We start from the raw sequence: 13087 nt of genomic DNA on the forward strand, positions 1-13087 counted from the left end.
AATGGTTAGCATTTTTAACTTATCTTTATCGTATTTATGGCCCTGGGCTCTTTTGTCCTCTTTTTTGAAATGTCAAATATCAACAGACCCCTACCTATTCATAAATTGTCTCAAACAGGCAATTATCTAGAATTTCTAGGGGGGATTTCAGTAGGGGGAGATTCTTGTAAACATTTTCTTTCTTTTTTTTTTTTTTTTTGGTGGTTTTGTTAAGAAAATTTCTCTGAAATAGAATCATTCTAAATCTTCTCTTACGTATAAGCGCTCACAGTGTTATTCCATCATTATTTAAGCTAGACATTTCCAGTCAGTTCGAAATTTTGATAAATATAAGTAGTAATTCTGTTTACTTTTATATTTTGTTTTAATTGTTTTAACTTAAATTATTAGTTGTTATTTTTTTAAATAAAGTTTATTTAAAGTTTTTTTAATAATGTTTATCGTTGAATAATAAGAAGTCATTAAATAAATTCTGGGGAGGTAAGCAAATGTTTGCATTAAATCACTTACTAATACATTTATTATTATATGTTTGCAAGAATTGTTTTATAGTTTGTATATTAAATTTATTTATACAGTACATCATTTCATGGTTTTACTGTTCATTGCGCATGAATTTATTTTGAACGCACGGAGCTACTTTTTATTTATATTTGTAAAATCAATGTAACTTTTTAATTTTTGAAATTATAAATCGAAACTTAGAATTTTAATGACCTTTCTATAACTTTGTTTTCATTCAGAAATTTAATGTCACGTTTATGTTTATAAGGACATTTATGAAATTAATAAAAATTTTTAATTAAACAAAATTATATAAACATTGATTATTTATGTTCAAATATAAATAATTATCACTAACTTGCATTTAAACTAATTAAAACAATGAAGAATTACTTTAAATGCAAAAGTTTCCTAAAAAAATTCATATAATTTTATTACGGTAAAAAAAAACTAATAAAAATATTTTTTTTAAGAATGGGACAAAATGTTAAACTCAATTTATTGTATGAGTTTTAATGATTACTTCATATAATTTTATTTATTTTGTTTTATCAAAATAATATGGGATTTTTAAAGTAATTATTTTGTGCTAATCAACATTTTCATAATTTGGTATTTTCAACAAATATTTTTTCTGAATTAAAAGTATTAATTTTTAAAATTTTAATACTGAAACTATAAATACTGCCGATAGAGGAAGGAAAATAAGAGTTCTATGTGTTGTCTTTTTTATTTTTTCGTGTACATTTATATCAAGTTTTTATGGTTACCAAAATAAATCATGCGATCCAAGAAAACCAAAAATATCTCATCTTGTCTGTTTCTTTGCTTGAAAATAACAAGGAGATAAATACATTAAATAAAATGGGCATAAAAATTTTTCCCATCACAATTATTATAATTTACCATTTCTTCAAAATATGAATACTATAGTTCTGTCAATTAACTGAATAAAATTTTATTTTCCTTTCTAAAGACAACAATTTCGATTTTTAAAACGTTTTGAACCGGAACAAGATGAGAAAATGGCTAAACTTAAAACTGCTTTAATATTCTAGAATTTATCAAATTTTTTTTTTCTTCTTTTTTTTTCTTACATTTTTTTTAAAAAACATTCGACTACAATTTAAAATGTTAAAATATGCCCCCCAAAATTTATCTCATTCATGATTGTTTTATCACGTAGGATTACATGGCATAATATTATGCATTTATAAATTTCATGTCATTCTCATAAAAAACTTTAACAGACAAAATGTTCTTTTCAAAATAAAACTATATTTTTAAGACACTGTGCATATTGGATTTAAGTAACTTTACTTTTACCTCAATGTATTATTTAAAGAAATTATGCTTATTTTTCAATTGAGACTTTTGAAAAAGGAACATACGTGATACATAAAAATGATATGTCACACATGATTACTTCATATATTTTTAATACTTTATATGTTTTAATTTTTACATATTTTTAATTTTTTTAATTATTTAATATATAGTATTGTAATAAATAATGTATCAATCAAATGTCTCTCAGGGGCTAAATCTTTTAATTAGTTAAAAATATCAAAAAAGTTTAAAGTATTATCAATTTATAAAGTTTTAGTCGTTTCTATGATACAATTTATTTTTTAATCATAGAATAAATTTGCAGTATTTCATACATTATATAGTAATCAAACACAGAATACAAAAATATGAAAGGTTCAAAAGTTAAAAATAAAATTGATGAAATTTTGTTTTTAAATAATGCTTTTTTATAAAAAATGCATTAGAAAAAGAAGAAATAATCATTTAATAAAAAAATGGAAAGTAAAAATAGAAATTATCAATAAATAAAATATTTATTTGTCGAAATGTTGTTATCATGCACTATTCTGCAGTTTCTGCCTATATAGCAAAAATTTAACTTACTGAACTCTGTTCTTTTTTTTATCTTTAGTATGCTACTATAATTGAAATAAATAGTATTTTTATTAAAAAAACATTTAGCTATTTTAGACTAACAAGCCCAGCTCTCAAGGCAGTTTTTGAGGACAAATATATTTCCTCGCCTGAAGTAAATTACAAACTTATGACTCACCACAACTCAATTTTTAATTGATATTAATGTAATAATTGTATTTACTGCTTATTCTACTGATTCCCATTTTGAATCACACCTTCACATTGCACAGTTACATCTGCATCATCCGGTAAAACTCCCCAGTTTAAATTTTTTATTCATTTACAAGCCGAATACCAGTTCAGCGCATGGGGTAGAAAATAGGAAAATAAATAATTAATAAATCGATGTTAATCAACATGCACAAGCGTGTACCAAAGCAATTAATAAAGTTAAAATAATTAAAAAAAATTATTTATTATTATTTGTTGCTCTTTCCAAGAAATTTCCGTTAGATCAATGTGCTAACCTAATGTTTGAATAAAATTCAAATTTTGTATAATTTTAATTTTTGCATAATTATAATTTGAATAAAAACTTAAAGACCAGTGAAAAAAAATTTAAAAATAAAAGGGATTTAAATATTATTTTATAATTAATTTTAAAATTGTTAAGAGGTAACGCAACAAACAGGATTTCTAATTTTGTAATTATCTGAAAAAAGTGGTACGGCACAAAATTAGGGTTTCAATTGAAGTCAACATGAAAAAAATAATATTTAAAAAATATAAAAATTGAGAAGCCTGTGTAAGAGTCTTTTTTTTTTCGAATTACTTCTACTATTCTAGTTTTCATAGAAGAAACTAGTTTCTAACAAAGTTAGGTATATGTTTTATATTATTGTCTTTGATCTTGAACTACCTATCATTATCATCGCAATAGCACGAATATTTATTGAAGAAAAAGCTTCGATCGGTTCTTTTCATGATCAGTTAATCTCTTTACCTTTGCCACCAAAACTTCTAAAAAACGCAATAAAAAATACATAGCAAGAATTCATGGCAAATTTGCAAATAGAAGTGTTTTTCAATCGTCGTAGTAGCCATAGTATTTTTTAATTATATTTATTTCTAAAAATTACTGGTAGCCTTTAAGTTTTTACTCAGGCTAAAATACTAATTTTGATCTTAAAAATTTTTTCTACATAATTTTACATAATTGCAAATCTTGTTTGTAGCGTTATTTCTTAATAATATACTTAATTTATTAAGAAACTAATAATATACTTAATAATATAATATACTTAATAATACTCTTAATAATATACTTAATAAGAATTAAATAAAAGGGATTTAAATTGTATTTTTCGATTTCTCAAACGTTTGCTCTAGTCTGAAAATTTTTACTCAGACAGTATTTTATGTTGTATTTCATTATAGATTGTTTGATTTGTAATTTTCTGTGCATTCAATAGTATTTTTTTCACAGAATTGTACACTTGATGCTCCGTAAAGACAACTCCTTCGATAAATTTCTAGAATTCTTGTCACAAATGAAGTAAAAAAAAAAGGATCACAAATTGATATTTCAGGGGAAAAAAAAGAAAATCAAAACATGACCAAAAATTTATGTTCAGTTGCCGAAAAAACATAGAGGAATTGAAAGACACTTATTTGAGACACTTCAAACTTATTTCGGCAATCTAACTGGTTTGAAAGTTTCAATTCCGTTTATCTTAATAGTGATTCTTACAATTTTCTTATCGTTTTTTCCCGCTTTTAAATGGTAGTTTGCTATTCCAAATTGGCATAGTTTTTTAAACTTAATTCTTAAAGATGATTCTAAAATTATATATGAGGAAGTTGATTACGGACCACTCTGCATCATAGAATCAAGATGTTTCTTGATTCTATGATGCAGAGTTTATTCATTCATTAGAGTTGTATTCTTATTATATATATATATATATATATATATATAATTAATAAGGGCAAGGGTGATATTTTTCTTAAGAAACGTGAAGTATGGTCCCCCCAATAAATTTTATCTGACGACGCCAATGATTTATGAATATAATTGGTTTGTTTTATTTACTTGTCAACCACTATAGATTCAGTTCTAAGATATATATGATAAATTTCTCTCAAGTATTTTTAAAATAGAATTTGGGTTAATGCGCACAAGTGGTTGGCTTTTTAAGTACTCTGCGCAGACTGCTTGCAAGAAACCGTGTGGAGGCTTTCTGATGTAGGAAGTAACGGCTCTATTTAGTGTTATAGTGTTTTCTTCAATGTAACGGCGCTTTCTACATTGTAATGGCGTTTTATAAATGGAGTTAATATAATTGCACTTTCAAATATAATTGCGCATAAAGAAAGAGTTCATTCTCGTAATTCATAATTTAATTACCATAATAACGAAAAATGAACATTTATGGACTTAAAATAACGTTACACAAATCTCAACTTTTTCTGAAGGTGTAACTTTGGTTTAAATTTTACAGCTATTTTAATGCAATAAATCTTCCTCGGATAATTCAGGGCAAAAAATATCATTAAACTTTTCATTGACAAGTATTACCAGGTCTTAATAGTAATTTTATTCTATATAGGTATGTTTTTCTGATATGCGACTTAAGGAGAAGTTTCAGAAGACCTTAAAAGTTATCAAGGAAAACAACAGAGCTCAAAAATTCTGTGGTATTCTCATAAACGCTAAAGAAGTCACTCAAGAATCTAATTGTATCTCTCTTCACCCTCCCGTAGAATTTTCCCTGAACAAAGATGAGTTAGAAGCTCATTCAATTATCTGTGAGCTAAAAGAAGTCATTCATAAAGATAAGCCTGAATATATTCTAATTGATACGATCTTAAAAGCACTTAGAAATAGCTCTAATGAGACACGTCAGCAGCTCATTTCACTTCTTTTTAGTATTGATACGGTTAATTTCCTGAATCCCAAGATCCAGAGTTCAAAAGAATACTTAAAATATTTTATAAGTGATGTTGAATGCTTTTTTAGAAATGCAAATAAGTTAAATCTTATTAGGATTTTAGATACACGAGGAGCTTTAAAATTGGTTGAAGCTAGATTATTTGATCATTATGAGGGAAATATTTTAAATGATGGAACAATCTCTATTCGGCATTCCATCTGTTATCTGCATTCAATAGTGTCCAATCTAATTTTTGAGGAAGGTAAGCATTCTGATGATCATAATAGAGAAATCGAAGCTTTAATGTCTGATGCTGCTTCACTAATTTCAACTAGATTGTTACTACTGAACAGTGCCTCAAAATCTATTATAGAGAAATGTTTATTGGCACGAAGATCTTCGCTTGCTATTGACAGAGATGATTTTGATCTCGAAGAGTTTTATTTGCGACAGTTTAGAGATTGCTACAATTTTTTGGACGTGGTAAATATGAACTTTTTTGTAATATTTCTTTAAAAAGTGACAATGTTCTTGAACATTGATATTTCGTGTACCGTTTTTAGGGGTAAGGATAGTCAAGCTTTACCTTCTGTGAAGCCCCTCGGTACATATTTCGCCTCTCTATACAGCATTTTTGTCTTGATAGTTCGTTCACCAGGAGTTGGGACATGGCTCCGCCTTCATCACGTGGTACGCGACGATGCTATTTCGCTATTTTTGAGAGAAGGATGTGAACAATCTTGAAAGAAGTTGTTATTTTGGCGATCGTATGACAAAAATATTTATTTCGCAATCTTTATGTACATTTTTATAACATTAAATATTTCATAAATCTGATGATATTTCTCCCTTTTGAGTGAATAGTTTGTCCTTTTTAAAACATTTTGCTGGGCACACAGCCGTTTTTAAATTTAAAATACATTTAATTAGATAGAGTAACAAAAGGTCAGATGATAAAGTGAAGTAAGTGACTTAAAAAGAATTCACTGTTAGTGTTTGGCGTGCATTAACGATTATCTCAATTTTAAGCGTGAAGATGTTTTTCCCTCTTACTCCCGCTCTGAAATGAATTCTTCGTCCGAGGAGATGATGGAGCAACAAGTGTCAACTCCTGGTGAACGAACTAGACTTTATCTAACAAAACTAATACTAATATAAAATTAATAATCGGTTTTTCCCCCTAGACAAATCTTAAGACATTTGATTTGCGGGCTTTAGTAAACCAAATAATTCATACAGAATAGGTGGTCTTTAAGCCTGCCAGCGAAAACATAGTGTCACGTAGTTATAATCAGTTATGCAACTTAGTCCCAGACTGTAAAATAATTATTACAGCAATTTTTTCAATTAAGCTAACCATTAGTTGTTAATAAATAAAAGGTTTGGTTGATAAACAATTATCGAAAAAGTACTATTAAATTAATCATTTACCTTGGGGATAATTTACAACAGAGGTTTCCAACTTAAATGCAGCCAGGGGCCACAATTAAAAATGCAAATCAAATCCGGGAAGCCAGTTGGAAACCACTGATTTACAATTTAATTGAGTTTTAGCCAATGAAAATTGTATCTTTAAACATTATTTTATCAAAAGTAAAATATTGAATTTATAGGTCGAGACGAAACAATAACTTTGTATTATGGAAAGTACAATTTCTATTGCATTACCCCCCCTTTTTTTCCCTTCCATTTACAAAGTTAACTCTATTGATATACAGTTATTTTAAAGATGGCAACGACAACTGAAAAGCTTTCTTCAACAGTTTCAGTTCTTCCTTTTAAATAAAAATAAATTAAAGCTGTAAAGCACAGGTATTCCTTTTTATGTTTTTAGTATTAAAGAGCGTATTTTTCTCCACTAGAATCTGTTATCAATTTTTAAACTTCTGTAAAAATAAAGCAAAGCGGAGTTCCATGTTATCGATTATTCAAAACCAAGAAGCGAAAGCTACAGAAAATGAAATTGTTGCGCTGATAGGATAATAAATTGAAATATGAATGCGAACCTCTGATTGGATGAAAACAAACTGAAATAGGGAAAAAAAAGTTGAGTTAATGAACTGTTTGCTCTCTTAGCAGGGTTGCCACAGACTACTTAAATGCGACTATTTGCTACTATTTTCGACCTTAGGCGAAAATGGCGACTTTTTTTGCCTACTATTGGGAGACTTTTATACACTTGGCGAAGTCTTTTTTGCAAAAATGAACCTTACTTTTCAGTCTCCTCGCTAACACTTACGTAGTGCTCAGTGATAATTCGAGCATAGTTAGGAATGGACGATAAATCGATGTATCGCGAAATATCAATTTAACGCATATATCGGTAGTCCGATATAGTGATTTTCGTTTTAGGCGATGCATCAGAAATCTGATTTCAGCCGCCCGTATAAGACTACAATCGCGGTTTAATGATTTAATATGCAAGGATCCTTGACTACGCTAATGCTATTACCGCACTGACGATTTTGATTTCGTCTAGCTGCAGAAATGTAGATAGCGTTTAGCTATGACGATGTTAGTTTCGTGATATTGAATGACGAGGAGCGAATTGTATCAGAACTCCCGGTTTTGTGCGAGGATCAGCTTTCTAATATAGAACGCAATGCATAGTTTCTTTATGACCATTTTTTTCTTTGGTATTTTGCGATTTTTGAAGATTTATTTCAAAGTCATTTTGCATTTTACTTCGTCGGGAGTAATTGTCGGGCTTCTTGTAACTTATTTTCAGTGAGACTTTTGCTACTTAGAGATTGTTTCGTTCTGCATTATTTCAATCCCTTTCTCTTTTCTGTATGGATTTAACGATTCTTGTCAATTATTTTTAGTAGACCTACTGTTACTTTTCGATTGCTGCACAATCGCTGTTATCTTAAATTTTCGTTCTAAACTCAATTGATCAATGAAAAGAAAATATAAATTAAAGAAACGATTCTTCGAAGAAAGATTTCATTTTAAGCGATACAATTTTATAGGGGTATTTTGTATTTTACTTTGTTATAAAAAGTTAGTTTTTTTTAAAAATTTATTTAATGTAGGTAAGTATAATTTTTTATTCTTTAACATTACAGTATTTAAATGATTCTTTAAGCTGGTTGTTCGGCTCATTTGAGTGATTTTATATCTTTTACATTAAAAGAACTGTTTTGTGACACGAATCGATTCTTTTCAGTATTATCTTATCCTCTAACATTAATGGGTACTTACAGAGTGATGGGGTTAAGAAGAGGGGTAAGTAACCTAAGTCATTTTTAGAAAAAGAGGACTTTTGAAAGGAAAAAAAATTGTTGAATATTCAATTCACATCTTAATGGATTCAATTATAAATATAAGTGTATAACCAGTAATTATGTTACACGGTAAATATATATTTTTTAAAGGATAGGATGAGGCAATTTTTAAAATCTCTTTATGGAGGAGATCAGTTATATATCATATCATTCCATATAATTGTTTTTCCGTACTGTAGTTTGTCATTTGAAAATAGAGTTCAAATTGACAAATGATGAAATATTAAATTTTCCTAGCTTCGTAAATTAGTGAAAAAAATTTTTTTAATAAAAAGAAATGTATCGGTACATGTTTTTATCAATGCATTTTTGTTGTCTTCTTAAAGTGAAAATTTAATTGGGTGGTGGACAGGGGCATACGCAAGAGGGGTTTAGGGGTTTAAACACCCCCCTTGAGCTCAGACAAAGTGAATTTACAAAATAATACAGACAGAAACAAAAATTTCTGTAGAAATTATGCTGGCTATTATTTTTTAAGACTATATATTTTTATTTGCCTTATGCCTACTTTTTTTTCTCACGGTATTTCTCAGAATACTGAAAAAACATTTACTATAATAGGGTTGTACTTCTGAAATCAAATTCACGTGATACTGTTACGGGCGAGCCCCGATCGCTGGTTCCTTTCTGTCCTGCCAGTCGCGATAGTTTTCGAGACTCGCGAGGTCTGGAATCCTATACGTTCTGTCGTCTTTGAGACAATTCGAGAATTTTGTAGATGCGGTAAAAAAATTTATATGAAAGGGGGAACGGAGTACAGTGGAGTTAGTTAGTCAGACTAAGAGTTATCTCTGCTGCTTGTCTTTCGGAGCTTGTTTCTAAATCTGTTTTGTTTTGGAGACACTGTGCTCGTTGAAGTTATTAATTCCAGCTTGAAACTTTGAGATCGTTGCTTAGAGGATATTTCTGTGCCAATATATATGTATATATTTTTGCTGTTCTTGGATCTTTAGGATGTCAAAACGCAAGAATTTAACAATTTTTAATTTCTTTGAGAAAAAATCACGACCTGAAATTAGTGAGGTGACAGCATCTAGTACCAATGTAAGTTTTTCTGTTGAACAAAAATGTGATACTTCCGTTGAAGAAAATGTTTCTAGCGTAACAGAATCTGATGAATGTGAAAGCGGCCCTCAAAGTGTTACAACCACCCATATGGCGTTGGACTTTTTTCAGAAAATAATACATGCGAGGATAAAAAACTGGATATACTTAAAAATGTTTGGGAACCCAATCCAGCATTTGTTTTTCCAGAAAAAGGAAAAAGAAAATTGAAATTTCAGTACAAATGGCTTTATCGCTGGAAATGGCTTGCATATTCAGAGGTTAAGGGTGGTGCTTTTTGCAAATTTTGTGTACTTTTCGCCCCAAGTGGTGTCGGTTCTGGAAAGCAACCTTTAGGCCAACTGTGCAATGTAGAATTTGACAACTGGCAAAATGCTGTAGAGCGATTTTCTGAACACGAGAAATGTCTTTATCACAAAAAATCGATCGAAACTGCTGGGACATTAAACGATATTTTACTTGGAAAGATGAAACCTGTGGATGAACAAGTTGACAGTGCAGCAAGCAGAAGAAAATTAGAAAATAGAAAAAACATTACTCCAATCACTGAAACCATCCTATTTTGTGGAAATCTTTTATCGAACCCACGACCTCTTGGATATAAGCCCAGCGCCCTACCGACCAGGCTATCCCGGCCCTCAAAATTCAATGATTGTGTTTGTTGCGCATATAAAGTTGTTTCATGCTTTAGTGATCAAATTTCACTTATATAGTTCGTCATAGAAAGAACTCCCCTCGCCACGAAGTCTAAGGCCGTCTGTTTGTATGGATACAAGAAATAGTGCATTTTAAAGAGGGGAGCATCTTTCTTCCTTGATTCTCTTTCTCCTGCCAGCCCGGCTCAAAAACTGTCTTAAATAATGACCCAACTTACCCTTGAAATAGTATTTGAACCTCGTAACCGTAGTCACCGCCACCACTCCAGATGAATGGCTATGGAGAGCTCCAATATCAAGCTCCATCTACATCTGAAAAATCCTCATACATTTGAGGGTGAATGGGTAAAGGCATTGATGATTGATTATATTTAAAACCAAACACCCCCTACAATGCCCCTACATTACCTGAACACCAATTTCTTATCTTCAATACATAAAAATGTTAAACTTTCCTTATGCTTATAAGGAGTCAAAGCCTTTGTAAGTATTCGCGATAGCAACGCTCGATTACGCCATCTGGGGAGAAAACCGGTTCCATGCTTTTTACCCTTTCCTCTCCTCGTGTTTTCAATTATGTAGGAGTGTGTGTACTAAAATTTTCTTTATTTTTCTTATTATATTTTTGGATTTAATCATTAAAAGTATTTTTTAAATTTCTATTTTTCTTTCTTTTAAAATCACGGCATTTTTTATAGCCATCAAATCTTGAGAAACTAATTTTTGACATGTTCAAATTGCGGCAAAATGATTTATTTCCTCGAAATAAGTTTTTCAATTTTAACTTAAATATTTTTCACAAAATTTCAAAACGAAGAAAATCTGTAATTTAGACAGTCGTTATTTTTATACTATTTTTTGTTTCTTTTTAGGTGAATTTTTATTACATGTCAAGAAAAGAGAGACTCCTGCAGCACTTGAAAGACACCAAGAGTAGTAACAATGCCTGGAAGTTTTGTGAATTGCTTAACTCTATGAATAAACTTAATTCGGATACGAAAAAAAAATCTTTAAATAGTGATTTAATTATGAATCGTCTTAAAGATATAATTCATACTGAAAAGCCTGAATATAACATAAATAAATTTATCCTGATGTCCCTAAAGAATAGAACTCATGACTTAAAAGAAGTAAGTGAGTTTATATCTCGATTTCTATCGGGTATTGATAATTTTGACTGTGGAAAACAGAATTCAGAAGATTATTTGATGCATGTCATACAAGAATTCGAACGTCTTATTAATTTGTATGGTTATAGTCTTAGTAATCTTCATGGTTATAATTGGCGTGACAGAAACTTTAATGCTTTAGAAAACATTTCTACTACTTTAATGTATATTACAAGGAGCTGTACAGCAGACCTTCTAAGAGCATTACGCCATAAATACCAACTGCATATCTTCGACGAAGAGAAGAAAAAAATTGGATTTTTGATGGTAGAGGCTATTACACATATTGAAATTTTTTTATATAGAATCGGTGATAATCATTCGCACGGTAAGATAAAAAGTTTTTTGTTGTTACGAAGATCCTCCCTTCAGTATTTCAGAGATTTTTTTGATTCATTTCCTGTTGATGAAACTCCATTAAAACGTTTTGATATGAACAGGATAGATTTGTGCATCGAGAAATTAGATAGGGATATTGATAATATGTGTAAAGATGCTGAATTTTGGGCTTATCTGGAAAATGAGGAAGATGAGGATGATGAGGGTTATATCACTGATTACGAGGAACACGATGACCTCGAAGAGTATGGCGCATCTACAATGCCTGAATCACATGTGTGGTGGGCTAAGTGTTCTCAAACCCTAAATCGTTTAAGGATAAATAAATTTCTTTATCAACTTTGTTATTTCTCTTGAGCTGTAGTATGACATTGTAATAAAAAGAAATTTCTGTATGTAACAATACTCTGGATATTGAACTTTGTTGTTATGAATATAGGGCTGCCATTGGCGACTAAATCGTCTATTTTAAAGCAATTAGGGCGACTATTTTAGTAGAAATATGAGTAAAAACAACTAATTTACAATGAGTTGCGTAAAACCGGCGACTTTTTTTTAGCCAATTAGCGACTACAATGAAGAATTGCTTCATGAGATTCCCCCTTTCCCCACTTTTTTTTTTTTTTTTTTAAAGTTATACTTCTTATGCGACTTCTAACAAGGTTGCGTTAAACGTTTAACGCTACATTTTTATTGGTCGGGAAATCACGTGGTAGGATCCAGTTTTCCCTCATTCATTTCCATATTGTTTTGGTTCTCACTAGCATAAAAATTATAAAAGTCATAAAAGTATTGTTTTTCTATAAATATTTTTTTAGTTTGATTTGATACACATATAATTTAATAGGGTAGTATTTTTTATTTTCAAACTTAGTGGATAACAATTGTAAAAAATGAGTGAAAACAATCCCACGGACACTGCGACGGATTTAAGGTTATGTCAAGGTACGTCTCTTGTGAATATCAATTGATTGTTAGATTTTCTCTTTTGAAATTACATTATGACGCATTCACATACATTATTAATACAAGTACATTTTCCATGGTGAGACGATGAGGCAACCACAAGCACTTCCACTGGTTCAAGAGGTCCACGAGGGAAAAATGCACAATATTACCGTTATTACAGAGCACGGAAGCGAGCGGAGCAGGAAAAAGAGTCGTTGAATAGAACTAGTGATCCTTCTACGATTGCTGATTCTTCTACAATTAACGTCGAAGGTTACGAAGTTTAACTTCTTCCGCGC

At 30.0% G+C, this 13087-nt stretch overlaps 2 protein-coding genes across 6 annotated transcripts in view; both read left to right on the plus strand.

Moving 5' to 3' along the window:
- The window catches only part of LOC107441831 (uncharacterized), a 36553-nt gene extending 24308 nt beyond the window's left edge, over positions 1–12245 (plus strand). For all 5 annotated transcript variants that reach the window (XM_087161223.1, XM_087161222.1, XM_087161220.1 and 2 more), the window contains 2 exons: positions 5001–5807; positions 11205–12245. In XM_087161223.1, coding sequence (XP_087017349.1) covers positions 5001–5807; positions 11205–12197 — 1800 coding nt within the window. In that variant the 3' untranslated portion in view covers positions 12198–12245. The remainder of the gene's footprint in view (positions 1–5000; positions 5808–11204) is intronic.
- Positions 375–13087, plus strand: part of LOC107452189 (uncharacterized) — a 41598-nt gene continuing 28885 nt past the window's right edge. Inside the window, exon 1 of the mRNA XM_087161229.1 lies at positions 375–480. The gene's annotated coding sequence lies outside the window, so the exon portion shown is untranslated. The remainder of the gene's footprint in view (positions 481–13087) is intronic.

Source organism: Parasteatoda tepidariorum, chromosome 4 (assembly GCF_982258835.1).
Source record: "Parasteatoda tepidariorum strain Cologne lab strain chromosome 4, Ptep-v5.0, whole genome shotgun sequence".
NCBI lineage: Eukaryota > Metazoa > Arthropoda > Arachnida > Araneae > Theridiidae > Parasteatoda > Parasteatoda tepidariorum.